General features: G+C 40.9%; 2 protein-coding genes across 3 annotated transcripts in view; one reads left to right on the forward strand and one right to left on the reverse strand.

Moving 5' to 3' along the window:
• scg3 (secretogranin III) overlaps window positions 1–6,471 on the forward strand; it is a 13,235-nt gene extending 6,764 nt beyond the window's left edge. For both annotated transcript variants that reach the window (XM_085156862.1, XM_085156871.1), the window contains exons 9-12: window positions 434–517; window positions 1,100–1,210; window positions 3,209–3,298; window positions 5,441–6,471. In XM_085156862.1, the coding sequence (XP_085012988.1) occupies window positions 434–517; window positions 1,100–1,210; window positions 3,209–3,298; window positions 5,441–5,559 (404 nt within the window). In that variant the 3' untranslated portion in view covers window positions 5,560–6,471. The remainder of the gene's footprint in view (window positions 1–433; window positions 518–1,099; window positions 1,211–3,208; window positions 3,299–5,440) is intronic.
• lysmd2 (LysM, putative peptidoglycan-binding, domain containing 2) lies at window positions 1,326–13,643 on the reverse strand. Its single transcript, XM_085156883.1, is given in 4 exon segments — window positions 1,326–7,849; window positions 10,436–10,715; window positions 10,718–10,784; window positions 13,165–13,643. Coding segments are annotated over 4 exon segments (645 nt in total). The 5' UTR covers window positions 13,411–13,643; the 3' UTR covers window positions 1,326–7,797.
• Window positions 13,644–17,671: the final 4,028 nt, after the last annotated feature.

Here is a 17,671-nt window from a genome sequence, read left to right on the forward strand (position 1 = left end):
AACACCTAAATGAGACCATCATGACCATATATGCATACCTGGTCTATCCCCCCCCCCCAAATAAATGCAGCCATTCTTTTTTAGTCTTTATGAGTGATTAAAAGAGAGAATAAATAGATTTAGCTCACTGTTAACTGCTTTGTACATAAATTATTTCTGTGAGGGCTCTTCTCATACTGAATGCATAAATAAGTCAGTGGAAATAATAGTGGAAAACACAAGATTATGTTTATCCCTTTGTTGTACTCCCGAGACTTCTTTTCAGTAATTAGATGACACTCGATTTAAATGATAATCAGGCTCTGAGTCACACAGGAACAGTGCGGGTCACTCAAGCACTTAAGAGGCTTTCATTCACTGTGCAGCAGCAGCGTGACGCTGATGAAATCTAAAGTGAAATCTAAATTGTTTGTCATGTTTTATTCACCTGCAGAGAACCTGGACGCTATGATAGCCATGCAGACCAAGAACAAGTTGGGCAAACCTCTCTTGCCACCTGAGTTTACTGGACCAAACGGTAAACAGCTGCACAGACTATCCTCCAAACATGCCAGACATTAATGAAACTATCATTAACATATATTATTAACACATTAATAGTTTCACTTCAGTTATTTTACTTTTTTTCCATCAGGAATGCCCTTCTGCTTAAGCTAACCGGCTAACGGCAGGAATGCACTTCTGGCCATTAGCCAGTTAGCTTAGCTTAACACTAAAAAACACCATACTGTCTACACTAGAAGATTAAATCCACCTAGGAACACCCCAAAGCTCACCAGTGAGAACACTGCATCATGCTTAACATTTTCTAAATGTGGACCTGAAAACAATAATTTAGTCTTTACTGGGAGTCTTAGATGGTTACATGCTAGTGAGCAACGTCACTCATCTAGACATACAGCCTGCAGGACAATCCACCATTAAAATGTATTAATGTTTTATAATATCAAATCAGATTTTTTTGTTAAAGACTAAACAAAGTAAACAATGTAAGTAATTTAACTAAACAAAGAAGTCGTTCACCTGTAGCTTTAAGCATTGCTGTCAGCAACAGACCAGGATTTTTTTTAAGGATTCCTGTCCTGTTTCTTTGCTGTAGGGAAAAACCTGGATGAGGATGACAACACCAAAGCTGAAGCTGCCAAGATGCAGAAGGAATATGAGAACCTGAAAGATTCGACCAAGGAAGAGCAGCCATCAGCTGAGACCAGTCAGTCCACTACCCAATCATCTTTTTTTTCTGTGATTTAAAAAGAAAAATCTAAAATAATTTGATACTATCTAACAGTTTTGCCCTCACAAAGCAATAAGCTACGCTCCTGTAATTCTTTTCTTGCATTTTTTTGGGGTTTGTTTAGTGCCAAACATCTCAAATAAGTACATGAGTCACAAATATTGCAAATCCCACAAGATTAGCTCTGTGAAGCAAATCATCCTTTCCTACCTGACTATTAGCCTGACTACAATTTCAGACATTTTGTTTTTCAGCAGAGCTGCCACTGAAATATACAGCGCTGTGTATTCGAGTCCCTGAACTAGGCCAGTCCAATAGCACTCAAAGGAAAGCTTGTCACAGCTGCCATTATTCTGTGTCCCTGTCTGCTGTGCTGTACCCACTCATCAATCTAATCCACGCACATACGCACACACAAACAGGAGTGCATAAAGAGGAAAAACAAATGAATCACAGAGCAGGATTACCACCATGACATTTCAGCAGGAAATGAAGGAAATATGAAGTGCTGCCTACTAAACTCTGGTTTGTCTGCATGTTAAAAGGCTGAGTTGCATAATATGATATTTACGGAACAAATTGGGTTAAAATCCAAATTTGATGTGTGATTCATCAAATCATTGCAAGTTTGCTGAAATATATAACTGTAACTGAGCTTTCTGTGTCAGAAAGTGAAATTATACATGTCTTTGATTGCAAGCGGTGAATGTTACAGAGAATAAAACAAATACATCATCATTATCTCAATGCAAACCAACACTTGAGGCCTGCTTTCAACCCTCGCTAAGGTCTGGCTTTTGACTCCAAGGGGAAAGGGTACAACTGTCATTCAGTCCCGGGTCACGTGACTCTGGAATAGCCATTTATCAGGCCCAGCTCTGATAAGCTCTGAAAGAACGCATCACACTTGGGTGGACATGCTAATTTCAGAACGCTTTTCCAGTGCAGTGCAGTACAGTAATGGATGTTGAAGTTTCTGCGGCCATGAGTAATTTCTGCAGCTGTTTGTCACATTGACCCAAAGATCAACCAGTTGAGTTTAGAAAAGAAGGAAAAGTAACCACTGCAACATTGTCACTAGTGCGGTTTTATACTATTTCCAAAACTTTTTTTCCTGCTGGTTTGTTCATGATGAATGAGGAAAACAATGGTTGTGTCACACACCTTTGATTTGTTTGCTTATCCTTCCTGTCTTTAGAATATTAAAAACCATCACTTCAAAACCAATTAGCAATACTGGGGTTAGTAATCTAACCAAGCCCACACCTAAACCTGTGTCAAAAGGGGCTGACTTGTCTTATGATGACAGAGTATAGCAAATGATACTTAAAGGTCCAACAACCAGGTTGTTCAGCCTTTTCATTCTGAGAGTTCCTCTGGACTTCCTGTCCTCTTACTTTGGTCACCCGATTTGTTTTCCTAACCTCTTTAGCGACTTTCTCCGATAAATAGATGAAAACACACTCACTGGTGTGGGACACGTTTGCTGTAGATTTTGCGGGGAAGTGCATCTGATTAACCCGAGTTATACAGCGCAAGAGGAGGTGTTCAGGGTGTGTGTGGGCATGAAAGAGAAGAAGCTTTATTTAGTAAGAACCAGTAAACTGTCAAAAGGATTTTTAATTTTGGGGGGCAAACAGGCACCATTTCTACCATTTTTTTTAAAAATGGGCATCTGATTTCAGCAGCAGTGCTTTATTGTGCTGCCACGTTATTAAAGGAAAAATCTTGTGTTGTCAAAATCTGTGTTTCCATGGCTTCTGAAAGAAAAAAGTAAAAATAAACAAAATGGCGCTTTTTGCTTTAGAAGAGTTTTGAGCTATAAATAATTGACATGCCAAAGACAGCACAGACTGATTCTTTGGTGAAAACAAAGCTTACCTGAGCTGAATTTTTTTTTGCATTTTGTAATATCTTAATGAGCCGGTTTGTCGCCTGCCTTTCTCTTCATTTTCCCCTTTCCTCTAACTCTAGATCGGCCTGGCAAATCCGAGACTTATCTGGAGGCCATCAGGAAGAACATCGAGTGGCTGAAGAAACACAACAAAGAAGAGGGCAAAGATGGTGAGACGTGTCCTCACGTTCGACAATAGATGAGAAAAACTGGATACAGACCTCGTTCTCGTGTGTCTGCTTTTGTGCAAAAGACACAAACATTTCCACGCTGAGTCCTGAACGGCTTTGTTGAGCACTACGAGCCAGAACTAGAAGCTGTCCTCTCCTTACTGAACAGCTGTAGATCACAGGTCTGAGGCGACGCGGCAAAGAAGAGGAAAAATTGAAGCCTCTTTTGTTCGCCTTGATTTGCATTTTCAAAGAGAGTGGGATGCTAACATAGACGCTCCACTCCAGATCTCATGAATATGGATAACTGTAAATGAGTTGTCCTAATTGCTGTGATACAGCTGGCTTGTTCAGAGACAAAGGTCAGTTCATTTATTCCCTCCTACCTGTTCCTCATCATTGATGGCATCTTTGAAGAAGAAATATATTTTATGATACTGACCCTGCTCCACAACACTAAAATATCAGGCATCAGCATCTTTCTCTGGATTTTTGTGTAATGTTTGTATATTTTCAAATGTATTTCTTTACCGGAACAATCGGTTTCCATAAAGAAAGTCTGCAGTCTGCAGAGCTGTGGTAGGTTCACACACTACGGTGCACTCGTCTAACAAGAGGAACCTGCTGTTGGGCTCTCCACAGAGTAAAATCGATGCCCAGTGGTGCTTAATTAAGCAGAGCAGAATGAAATGTTAATGAGTTCTCACTATTGAGGCCATCCACCCAATGGCGATCATCTCAGTAGGAAATCCCAGACAAAAACAGCAAAAAAAGAAAAAAAGTAAACAGTTCCAACTAAGTGAGATTTATATCTGTTGTGCTGGCAGGCTTGATCTAATCTGAGCTGATCAATAGTGAACCAGACAAACGGCTCAAAAAACACAGGAATTAATGAAAACAAAAAACAAAGTGTGACCCAGATTCTCGTGTGGATCTTAAACACGGAAGGGAAAGAGAAGAAAAGCAAGAGACTGACAGTGAGCTTAAAGCACTGAATAGCAGAGAGGAGCAAAGCAGCGGGGAAGTTTTGTCTGGAGCTCATCTCTGACCTTGCTCTATATAGGACACCTCATTAGCATTCAAGTGCATGAAGGAGTTGTCTGGGACAACAGAGGGCCTCCCTGCCTGCCTGTCAGTGATCTGGACAGGAGACAGACTGATACTGGTGTAAGAAAGGACAAGTTCAGGCTGAACACACAGAGGGTCAAAATGTGCCCGAGAATCACCCAATTTTCCCATACCGAGACACTCGGTAACTAAAACGACACACCGCCAGGCCCTATTTATCTAGCACAGCTTGTACCACTTTAAAACGCTCTCTAAAGTTCTCGTCTTCCTCGTCCTCTCTTCTTTCAGAGTGTTAGACAAAAAAACACCCTCATAGAAACAGAGAGTGTAAGATGGGCCATTTATTGTGCTCACTCTGCCAGAAGCACCCATTACAACAATCTCAGCATACTCTGTGTGTGTTTACGCCTACGCACCACAGAGATTAGCCAGAAGAGCAGATGGACGTAGAGGCCGCATCCTGGTTTGGGCTCTTGGCTCCTCAGTGCCAAGATTGAGAGAAGTAGTGCTGTCTCTAATTACATCCTGCTAATCCTTCACGCACATCATGTCCGTCAAAGCAATTGTATCTTCGAGCAGTTTTATAATTTGCTTCTGTTAGAAATGCTGTTAGGAAGATGCTCAGGAGTGACTGTGGGACTTGTTGGCTGTCCTCTAGCCTCCTGCAGCCACTTTACTCAGAGTCTGTTAGCACAGAGAGGGGTGCTGGTGTTGCGGCAGCTGTTTGCCTGCACTCATTTGTTACCATGATGGATAATACAGAGTTACGCTGTGTTCAACTCTAAATATAGCCACAGCCATATGGTGCCATTTCAAATGAGATTTAGTTGTCTAGAGCATGGTGGAAAACAATGTCACAAAGTCTTTTAGTTAGCAGTTATTTAACTGGCAAGTGTGTTTCGCTCTGAGATCTTTTGACCTCATTTCATTTCGTGCATTTCGGCCTAAGACAAAAATGACCTTAATCCTCCTTGAACCCTGTTTGGGTGTGCCATCTTAAAAAGACAGCACTTCTAGAATGTCTGATCTTTCCTTTAACCTCACGATCTTCTCCTGTTTTCCTCATCTTTCCAGATTATGACCTGTCCAAGCTGAAGGATTTCATGGACCAGCAGGTTGATTCATACATCGAGAAGGGCATCATCGCCAAAGACGAAGGAGACACCATCAAGAGGATCTACAGCAGTCTGTAACACTATTGTCCTTCCTGTAACCAGCCCGGCCTAAAAACCACACACACACACACACCAGGGCTCAATCTGATATGAATAATGCTCAAAAAAAAACAGATTACAACTTATTATTACCGAAGGCATGGTAACGTATAAATGTTGTATTCAAACCTACCTGCTTAGGGGAACTCCCGGAGATTCCCATATGTATTGAGAAATGGGAATTCATAATACTGTCAACACAATAAAAAAAAAAACTTAAAATTATTCCTTCCAGCTACTGATTATATTTGCACGCCAAGATCAGAGTAATAATCACTAGAGCTAAGAGGAAAATCACACTTGCCAGATTTTAGTGCTAGCTTTTACTCCAACCTGACTCCAATGGGACATGAATGTTATGGGTATAATGCTGTAGTTGTGTCATAACTGTTTTCCATACAATTTTACAGCAAAACATGCATATATCAAGTTATTTTCATTGTATTTAACCTGTGTTAGCCTACATTTATTTTTCCCCCTCCAGTGTATGTGTAAGCTCCTAATGTACTCTCGCTTTTTACTTTACCAAAAATATATTTGTTGTGTATGTCAGTGCCCTATGTACGCCTGTTCTGTTGTAATCCCTCCAGAGCCCAATAGGGGGCGGTGTCTGACTCAATCAGTTCTCTCTGCATGTCTTTTGAGTTCAACATTTCTATCTCTGTAGAGGAAAAACAGATGAAGTATTTTTAAATGTAAATATTTGTGATTTTTTCCTAAAGTTGTAAAAGCAATTAAAACATTGCCTTTTCTTTACTCGACTGTGCTCGACTGTGATGAAGAAGCAGCACTGGAAGGGAACATCGAAAAAAAAAAAACTCTTGATCTTAATATTTGCTTAAATAAGCATTTATTCTGTCCAAATAAAACCCAATAGAACTTAATAAAACAGTTGATACAGACAGTTCTCCACACATAAATAATGCAATCACACTCACAAAACAAAATAATAATAAGAGCGGTCCCATTTGTTCTCAAACAGGGCAAATGGAACTGCGTTCAAAGGCTTGAGTCCATCCGCCGCCTCCGTGTGGGGTGAGCTCGTACCGAGTAAACACTGATGAGGAAGGCCTGAACATACTTTCCGACGATCCTATTCTAGGAGGAGATTTAGAACATCAGAAGCGGTTAGCAAGTCTAACAAGCTAATCCTTCTGGCATTGCTTAGCGCCCTGTGTGTGTGTGTGTGTGTGTGTGTGTGTGTGTGTGTGTGTGAGATTGTATCTGAACATATGCAGCAGGTAGGTTCTGTACAGCAGCTTTGCAAGCATATCATATGTGGACGGGCACGTGTGCTCAGATGCTCCTCCAGATGAGATGTGAGCGACTTGGTGAAACTACTAAAAAAAAATACCCTCAAACCTACTTCCAGAAGGAGATGTGCCATGTAAAATGGAAATTTGAAAAAATACACATACATATATTTAAACCCTAGATTTATCTAGACGTATCATGAACAAGACGAATTTGAAAACATTGTTTTAACAAGAATAAATGATCGTTTATGAATTGGATGCCAAAATGCTGAGTCAGGCGCACGTCTCTCACTACCGTGTTATATCACCCCCTTTTCTTATGGAACAGTCTGGAGCATCTGTTGTGAGGTTTAGTTTTTGTAATGTGTCACGAGCTTTCAGTGGGTGTTTAGCACCCTGACTCTCCAGAGCCACGCTGCTGGAATATGTGCAAAAAAGTAGTCTGGCCTTGTCTTGCTTAGACCTTCCCTGTACGGCGGCAGATCTATAGGAAGCTTGTTTCTGTCACAGTTTCTCAGATGCCTACCTTGAAATTTTGAAATGATTTTAAAATGACTTGTGGATTGAAAAACTTTTTTCCTCTGGCAAAAACAGGCTTCCATAGATATGAGCATCTTCGCTTCTGATAGTGGCGAGTCTAAAGTAACTATAGGTAGGAGTGGGAACGGTTGCCCTGTGATAAAGTGGCAACATATCCAGGATGTGTGTTGCCTTTTGACCTATGACCACCAGGTCAGGCTAAGTTAATATTTACATTTCACACAGCACAGCAGCACTCTTGGAAATGGGCTTGTAATGTACATCATAAGAACTGCATTTCAATAAATAAAAAGGCAGAAATGACACTTGCTGAACGCTGTTCAGTAAACATGAAAAGGTAAAAAGAAAAAGCAACGAGGCTGCGGTAGTGTTTGTGTGCGTGGGCAAGCGTGTCCGAGACTTTGGGTAAACAGATTGCTCTTTAGATCTCCTGGTATGATGTTGTGGGGGCCGCGTAATTCTCCTCGCTGCTCCTGCAAACAAGAGGAAATTTTAAAAAAACATGTTACAGCCTTGAAGCTGCTGAGCGTTTATTTAGCTACAGGCTGAAATATGAGAGGATGAACATAAAAAAGGTTTTATACCACAATTTTGAGGGTAAAAAGCGAAATGACCGCTGATGCGATGTGGCGGATTTCTTTCGACTTAGGATAAAATCAATCTTTTAAACCACAAATAACTCACTCTCAGTGTAGTTTGGCTTTCAAAAACCCTCGCAGAAACCTAACTGGTTCACCAGATTCCACAGTTATTTTGTTTATTCAAATGAGTGGCGGCCATTAGATTACAGATTTCCTGAAAATATACATATAAACACACAAAGTTCTTAACAGATATATCACACCTCCATCTAATGTAAGGTTTATCCCACAGCTGTCCTAAATTAAGAGTATCTGTAATTAAAAAAAAACAACAACAAACATTTTATTGACATTGTTTATGTTTCTGCAATGGTTATTCCACCAGTATGCACCAATCAAATGTATGTATTTTTATTTCAAACCTCTGGAGCTATTGAGATCGTTCTAACATGAGCTGCCTAGTTTTGAAAATTTCAGCAAGGGTGTCTGTAATCTCTTGAATGTTACTAACCTTACCGAATAGCACCTGTAGTTGAAAATACACAGAAGAGGTGAATACTTTCACTAAAACATGACCCAGTTACAAACAACACCAAACCACAAACCTCTTTGTGAGACGTTTCTGTAGAAGCAATTTTATTTCCCTCTCACTGAAGCTACAATGTTACCTAGAAGCCATGCAGACAGTAGAATAAAAACAGTTCTTACCATTTTTGCCCTATTTTCTGAGAAACTGGATAATGTTTTTTTTTCTTTCTTTCTAAGCACTTTGACTCCTAAAATGAGTGCCAGCTACTTCCATTATATTCAAGAGAAGGCAGACAGGTGGGACTACAGGACAGAGGGAAACATGCAAACATAATTTTACAGATTAATCTGTGCTGTATTCCTAACTTGTTGTAATATAATAGCCACGGGTGCACAAATGATAGAAGGTCTTCAGAAAGGAGAACTGGGCCTGTCATTAGTTTAGCTCAAGGGGGCTTGTGGTTCATTTCATCCCAGGCAGTACGTCAAGCAGGCACGCTGCTCGTGTTTGCCCTAGCACTCTGTATAAACAAGGGAGTGCGCCTTTGTTTGCCTAAACACACTACAGCTTTACAAGGCAGCCTTTTATGTGACTGAAGTCAGAAGCGGGACTAAACACAGAGCACAGATTTGACAAAGCCAGCAGGCGAACACTGAAAGAGAAATTAAAAGCTGATGCGTTTTGTAACACCAAAGCACAGATTTAGAGTTAAAAGCACAGATCTGTGCTTAAAAATAGATTCATAGGAAATGCATATGAGCTGAATAGATAGAAAGTGTGTAATAATGAAATGAGAGACACAATTTTGCACTGTAATGTATGTAGTAGGCAGTAAAGGTGGATATATATATATTATAGGAAGAGAACGCAGTAATGGTTATTTTTTTCAAATGTAGTATCTACTTTGAGCTGTTCTCTTATTCACAGGGGCTCAGCACATCGGGCAGATGCACACATTTAATTTGACAGATTTTGCTTTTATCTTTTACACCGGATGCCCTTCATGACACAACTGCCCCCCAAAGGACACATATCTCCTCCAGGGATCGAACTGGGGGATCTTTTGCTTGTTGGGCGAATGTGTGAACCAAATATTGAAGTTAAATCCTAGATAGCGGGAGCAATATGACTCACAGCGTGACTCAGTCCTCCAAAGTGATAGTACCAACAAAGCCCGTTTCTCTATGAACGCTGTGCGCCAGGCACTTACTGCTGCTTCACTACTGAGCAGACGCGACCGGCTTCTCTGCCTCAGCACACAGAGGTAGGACGTGCGAGGGCAAGTCAGATCTCACACTAAATACCTGACTAGTACTGCAGAACGGCAAAAACCTGTACTCCTAGCTTCGATCTTCTCTCTGTGAAAAGATTTTCAAACAGCTTATTCATGCTGACTGGGATTTCTGACGAGCTCCCGCTGAGCTCAAAGAGAAGATGAGAGCGGTTCACTTCAGACGACGCTGCACTGTAAGCCGTTTCCACAAAATCATTGCAGCCCTGAACTTTTCTGGACTGCGCCCATGTGAGAAAAGAGCAGGAAGCTGTCTGGAAAATTAAAAGCAAGTGTGCGAGCCCCTGCAGTGACATCTGTGTGGGGACACGTGAGGAGGTGAAACATTGGTCAATCGAGGTCAAAACACGCAAACATTGTGCCGTTTCCTGTCTACGACGCTTGAAAAAAAAAATGACTTGGCATTTATGTCGTGTCGTTGGTTGATACCAAACCAAGACACAGTATCAGTTTTTGCATCTGACCATGAGGCAAAGGTCAATCAGAACAAAGTTTGATTGGATGCAATGCTTAGAAGAAAGCACCAGTGTGAGAAGCAGCGGCCCAGAGGAAAGAAACTGAAATGAGCAATGGTGCTCACAAAAATAGTATGAAAGTGGATACTTATCAGCACACATAAAAGAGGAAGCAGTTTGCTGGCTGTTGTTTAACACCTCACCTCACTTCTTCTTCTTCTTTCAGTCTGCGCGCAGCCTGCTTTGACTGTTTAATTTGCAAGTCCAGTCTGTGTAAGAAGTCTTTGGCTGACAGCTCCTCTGGCTGAGGCTGAGCAGGTCTGGAGTGCTCACGGGGCGGGGAAGGGGGCGGCGAGGGTCCCTCGATGTCCTGCGTGATAATACAAGGTGCGTCTGCCTCCTGGCAAGCCGTGTCACCATCCCCATCAGGAGACTCGAGAGACAGTCCATTAAATATGGAGCGCTTCTCTGACACCACGGGATGTTGAGGCTGTTCCTCAGGAAGATGCAGTCATTGCTGAAAAGCTTATTGGCTCTCTTGATCTGCTCCATCTGGAAGATGACAGCAAAAAAAAAAAAAAAAGAAAGAAAGAAAAAGAAATGTTAAAATGCTATTTAATCAATTCTGATGAAATTCTGACTACACACTTTACTTTTTTTGATGGCACCCCTGTCTCTCATCTGAAAAGAAAATCATCTTATATCTGCGTATCTATATTTGGTAGCAGTATTTTAAATACAATCACTGACCACATGGTTAGTTATAGCTTGCTGGTACCGGTTTGAATCGCCTTTTGCCTTCAGGACTGACTTAATTCTTCATGGCACTGAAAACATTCCTCAGAGATTTTGCTCCATATTGACTTTATAGCGTAGCATCATACAGTTGCCGTGGATTTATCGGCTGTACGTCAATAATGAGAATGCCCTGTTCCACCACGTCAATATGATGCTCCGCCAGATTTAGATCTTGTGACTGTGGAGGCCATTTGAGTACAGCAAACTCACTGTCACGCTCAAGAAACCAATTTGAGATGACTTGAGCTTTGTGATCCTGCATAAAGCGGCCATAAACGATGGTCAGTGACAATACTCAGGTAGATGTGACAATCAATCTGATGTACCGTCCACAACCACTGGAGACAAGAGGGACATAACCTTCTGTGTTGTTTATGATCAATTCTGACCTTATCCACACATCTCAGCAGAAATCCAGACTATCTAAACTAGCTCAGGTGGTAGAGCAGGTCATCTACTGATTGGAAGGTTGGTGGTTCGATTCCTGGCTTCCCCTAGTCTGCATGCCAAATATCCTTGGGCAAGATGTTAACCTCAAATTGCTCTCTAATGCATCCATTGAAGTATGAGTGTGTGTGAATGTTACTTAGAAAGCACTTAGAAAAAATGTGCTTGTGCAAATGGGTGAATGCACACGTTGTGTAAAGAGCTTTGAGTGCTCAGAAGAGTATTTTGATGACCCTGTGGAAAGTGTAGGCTTTGTTTCTTGTTCTTAGTTGACAGGAGTGGACCCCAATGTGGTCTTCTTCTGCTGCTGTAGGCCATCTGCTTCAAGATTCAACATGATGTGCACTCAGGATGCTCTTCTGCTTCTTCTTGAATGTAACAAGCAGTTATTTGAGTTAATGTTTCCTTCCTATCAGCTCGAAGACATCAGGCCATTCTCCTCTGATCTCTAGCAGCAACGGGGCATTTTCTCCCTGAGGATTGACTCTCGCTCTGTCTTATTCTTCATTCTCTGTAAACCCCAGAGTTGTGTGGGAAAATCCCAGTAGATCAGCGGTTTCTGAAATACTCACAGCTGCCCGTCTGGAACCAGCAACCATGAAACGTTCAAAGTAACTTCTATCATCCTTCTCCCCCTTTTTGATGCTCAGCAAGTCATCGTGACCATATCTATATGTCGCAATGCAACAGAGTTGCTGCCATGTGAGTGGCTAATTACACACTTGCTATAACCAGCAGCTGATGTATCAAATGAAGTGGCTGATGAGTGTATATGGTATTTATTTATTTTTACACAAAAGCCCAGTCTTTAAACTTAAATATATTAGTAATATATTAGAGGAACACTTTCACTCCCTAAAGTCACAGCAGTCTGAACATCAGTCAGTTCTGTCAGCAGCCCTTCAAACAAAGTAAAACTTGTGTTTTACATTTGGGAACCACTGAAGTGACTGGCAGGGTATTTTTCGGCTGTTTCAGAGGTCATTTCAGGGAAAAATGAACAAGAAACAGGAAGTGGTTAACTCACGGCAGGTAAATATCCTGCATGTGTGTGCGTGTATTGTTTTTTGGTTTGTTTTTTTATTAAGAGAATATAGCATTGCATGTGAGCCAGATTACTTATTCTAACCCTGGATAGGAATCATGCAGAGTCACTTCACAAACTGTGGACTTTTTGAGGAAACTGGAGATGTCGACACTCAGGTAGAGCCCATTTTTGACCAAGTAATCATCCTCACAGCAAGCTTGTCAAACTTTTGATCTCACACATCTGAACGCAGAGTGGAAACTCTGAACCCTCGAAGCAAATATTTCACGCCTCTTTCAAATTGGAATAATTTTGCTGCATTTCGGGGGGTCCTCAGAACTGCCTGACGTTTACATTAGGAGTAAAAGCGAAAGTAAAATATGGAAGTGAGCTTCTGTTCTCTCAAGGTGAACGGAAATAGTCCCCGGGTGTTCAGTCACAATCCAGAGAGTTTACGGACAACTTTCTGGGCTCGGATTTCTTAGTGCGTGACTTTTAGTAGAATCAGAGAGTGGAAAGTAAGAGAAAATGCCTTCCCTTGTGTACGTTTCAGTGTTTGCTCCTCTTATCTGTCAGTGTGGGTGTTTAATGCAATCTCTAGTTCCTTCAAGGTAAACATCAACGCATACACTGCTATCTATGGCCGAGAAGCGACCTTACCGTGACACCGTATTTGAGAGCAATCCCTTGCAGAGTATCGCTGTCTGTAACCCGATGCTCTATGTATTTCTCCCCCAGGGAGGCCGTGACGCTGGCTGTGCTGCCGTACGAGCGGATCTTGGTCCGGGCCAGACTCTGGGACAGTTCACTCTCTGACTCGGAACCGGACCTGGACCGAGGGAAGATGGGCTGGGCAAATCGTCCTCCTCCATCCCGCATCGGCAGGACGGGCGAGAACTCCGCCATCTTCTCTTGAATAAATAAACAGCCCGTTAGCCTCTGTTTGTTTTAACGCTCCAGCTCCGTCGCTTCAGTGAACTAAATCGCTGATTTAGGCGGCGGAGAGAGTCCCATCCCGGGTCATATGGAGCATGCAACCCCGGGGAAAACAGACATGTTTAGGGGGGCATTACCACAAAGCCCTCTTTTGTCATTGATCCGCTACATTGACGTATAAACGTACAGAACGTGCAGGGGGGGGACTATAACACAATTTCCGGTTACTGCACTTTCAAAATAAGTGAAGCAGAACCGATTTAGGGCACGGGCTTTATCTGTTCGCTGTTGGTGTGAAAATTACAAGCAATGACTGAAATATTTCTAAACAATAAGCTCACTAATAGGAGGAAATTAATTGACCAAAGTATCGCCCTATGAGATAAAATTTAGATGTCCTATTTCGCCTGAAAGTGCTAATGTTTTCGTGGTCCTTCATTTCCTGTCCACAGACAACCACGGCATTTAAAAAATCCCGAATCGAACGTTATGGGAGAATTCCACCGGCAAAAAAGAGGAAGTTAGTAGTAGGCTATAATTTCCGTGGGATTTTTAAAACATTACTGTAGACCTTTGGGCTTTTTTGGTTTTTTGTTTGTTTGGGGGGGGTTTTGTGTGTGTGTTGGGGGGGGGGGTCTTCTTTGTTTTTCTACATTACAAATTATACTATAAGAAATAAAGGACTTTATAATAGTTTTTTAAAAACAACAACAACAACAACAACAACAGAAAATATGTGTGAATCCACTTAAATTGTTGCATTTTTTCCAGGGTAAAAACCAGCAAATTTTATTGTGAATAGTGAAAAAAAGGAGCTTATCTGTTTTTAAACTGAGTACTAACAAGAAGATTTCCACCACATTTGTTTGATTTTTTCTAACTTGGTAATATGGCAGACAGTGGGGTGATGTCTTTGCCATTAAAAATTAGGTCTTTGCCATTATTCGTAGTAGTGGTATTACTATTATTAAATGCAGACATGTTTGTCAATTTCACCACTAAAATGAGGCCAAAAGCAAAGAGCAGTGCTTTTATCTCATCTTTTAGCTTCGTCCTGTACAGGCCCAGGATAAGAATCTAGGTTTTGGCCTTCTGGGGGGATGGTGCATTTTTTCCTTTGCTGAAACTATGTGGGTATGTGCTGTTTGCACTTCTGTTTGTCAGCAAGAGTGTGCAAGAACTACTAGAGCAAATTTCATGGAACTTGTCTGGAGGTAATGCATGAGGAAAGAGGAAAAACGAATTACATTACATTACAAATCCGTTTCTGAAAACTGGAAAAATACGGCACTGGCTTTGGTGAAAGATGTGCTTTTAGTTAAAAAAAAATATCAGCACAGACTGAGTTTTGATTGGCGGCATCAGTCATGCCCTGTACTAGAAAAAAAGACTGCACTAACTCACTTTTCTCGTGTGTGTGTGGTGCATCAGGAGCAATGTTATTATAGTCAACTCAGAAACAGGCGTGGAGAGAAAAAAACATCTGAATTAAAAGAAATACACTTTAGCAATAAAACAAAATGGACTATAACTGAAACAGCACTTACAAAACTAACTAAATGAAGCAGAAAATGTCTTTAGTTCTGGTCTCTAATCAGGTCATATTGCTCAAACCTGTCAACACATCCAGCACTAAGACTGAGATGTGCACATGACTGTGAATCATGCGCCTTCACAAACCTATTCCAAGCTTCTTTTTCTATACATATATGTCCCAAATTATATTAAAACACTAGAACTATAATATTATAGTTAATTAAAACTTAAGCGAAAGAGCGAACCATCATGGAAAAAATCATAGAAAATCCAAACAATAATAAAGCTGATGTGCTGAACACCAATGAGGACTGGAACAATACTTTACACTGGGTAGGAACATTTGGCAGGTTTGTGTGACTACCAACCGCTGCATGTGACATCTGAGGAGGCTTCTGTGGGAGGGACATGGTTAACAGTCATATGACCGACCATCAATGATAGCAGCATATTTTCCATCATCGCTAGACAGCACGCGGTACAAAAGCATTAGAGGGATTTTCCCAGACTTGGATATAATCGGGTCTGCCAACAGAGGAGCTGGCTGTGTGTAGACAGAAATAAAACATTGCCATACTCCCTGCTATTCTGTTGATCTATGTTTTTGAAGACATGGAATGTAAATATGCCTATAAAGCACTCAGCTTCTGTTGTTTAAATGTGCTATAGGCTATAAATAAAATGAATTTGGCAATCAGCAGAAAAACACTCAGATATTTTTCATAGTACTTTTTTTCAATATTTGAAGTATATTTTTTTCATTTCAGTAATAATAATAATAAATGTAACACAATTCAGTGCGCTACATACTGAACTTAGAGGATATAAACAAAGGATCGATCCTGTAATACCAGCGTTGGTATCAATTAGCTTTAGTCATTTCTGGTGTTTGTACAACCACAGTGAGAGCTTGGCTGGCAGACTGGTCAGACAGGTATTATATCATGTTATAACAGGCTTAATGTCAAAATGTGGGTAAACAATTGTGTTGCTAGGCAACATGGTATGCTGCAGTAGTAGTTTTTACATTCATTTCCATCAGGTCAAAAAGACGTCCGTGGTGATTCAAAGGATAAATGGGCATAATTATTATTAATTTTTATCTCACACAGCCAAAGATTCAGTGTTGGATGAATGAAGCCATAGGAAAAGTCATGAAATATGAGAATTTAGTCTAACAGAGTTACACTACAACCACCAAGGGGGTCAAATTAACCCAAAATGACCCCTTTGGTGGTTCTAGTGTTAAAGAACAGAATCTGACCCAAATGCTTTAGAGATGGGCGCATTTACATTTTAGATCTTTATAAAAACCCAGTTTTAATACACATGAAAAGCTGAAAGGTGTGTTTTTCTGTTTTATCTAATTACTGTGGAAAGTAAAAATCACAGGGATTTAGTGGTCATTAAAAATGTGTTCAGAATTTGCGAATTGATGATGATTCATTTCATAAGTCATGACACACTGCTGTCCCTTACATACGCTGCCTTTATATAAAAAAGTATCAGTATTGGTATTGGTATCAGCAATACAGGTACGGATTTACTTGGTATAAAAATATGCAATATTGCAATCGGGATAACTCCTGGGTGAGACCAGGGGGCCCAGTCGGTGCTGCATGCATGTAAAATATGTCAGTAGAAAGAGAATTAAACAATCCAATTATGTGAAAGCCAATCTGTGGATGAACAGAAGTCTTCTCATTGTGCATTCATTCGCTGGAAGCCGGATGGAAAGTTTCACTGCATTCTGTCCCTGCTGTCTGTGCACGGCGTGTGGCTCATGGTTATTAAGAATTCAGAGATGCAGTGAAATCTGTTGTTTGTCCTTTATCCAGTTTCCATTTTGGTTAGTTAGTTTTCACTTATTAGTTGATATCAATACATGAGTGCCAAAATGTAACTTTCGGGAACGGTTCTAGCTACATTTTGGTTTAAATGCAGATGCTATATGTTGCATTTCTACCAGGCCCGTCTTCTATGGAACAAGTTTCCAGTTTGCATTCAAGAGACAGATGCCCTCTCTAGTCTTAAGATTAAGCTTAAAACTTTCCTTTTTGATGACGCTTATGGTTAGGGCTGGATCACGTGACCCTAAACCCTCCCTTAGTCCTGTTGCAATAGGCTGCTGGGGGCTTTCCCATTATGCACTTAGTGTCTGTTCTTTTCTTACTTCTTTTCACTCTCCATGTGTTTATACACTACTCTTTATTTAATCATTAGTTATCATTAATCTCTGGCTCTCGTCCACAGTCCTGTCTTTCTGTCTTTAGACTGCCATTTGGCTCATTGAATCTTTTCCCTTCATGACAGTATAAATATTTTCTTGTACTGCACTTTCCATGAAGTACTGCATGTATTGTCTAGACTACTGTCTGTCACACAAAATGCCCTAATAAAGTTTTACTGTTCTTTCCACTGTTTGTTGCTTGCAGCTAAAAAAAAAAAAAAAAGCTGGCAGTGGAAAGCATGGAGGGTGTAAACATTATTAGCATATTAAGTAATGTCAAGCTGTTGCTGTGTATATGTTATCCAGGGCCGTGCAGAGAGGTTTAAAGGGGCGGGTGCTCAAAGTTAAAAAGGGGCACATTGAACCAGGCTGAATAACAACAACACACATTCATCAAGAATCTAATATGGGCAACAAGGCAAAGCAAACGTAGCCGATGTTATACCTGATGGGTACAATGTTGCT

The sequence above is a fragment of the Neolamprologus multifasciatus genome, chromosome 1 (genome assembly GCF_963576455.1).
Source record: "Neolamprologus multifasciatus chromosome 1, fNeoMul1.2, whole genome shotgun sequence".
Taxonomy (NCBI): domain Eukaryota; kingdom Metazoa; phylum Chordata; class Actinopteri; order Cichliformes; family Cichlidae; genus Neolamprologus; species Neolamprologus multifasciatus.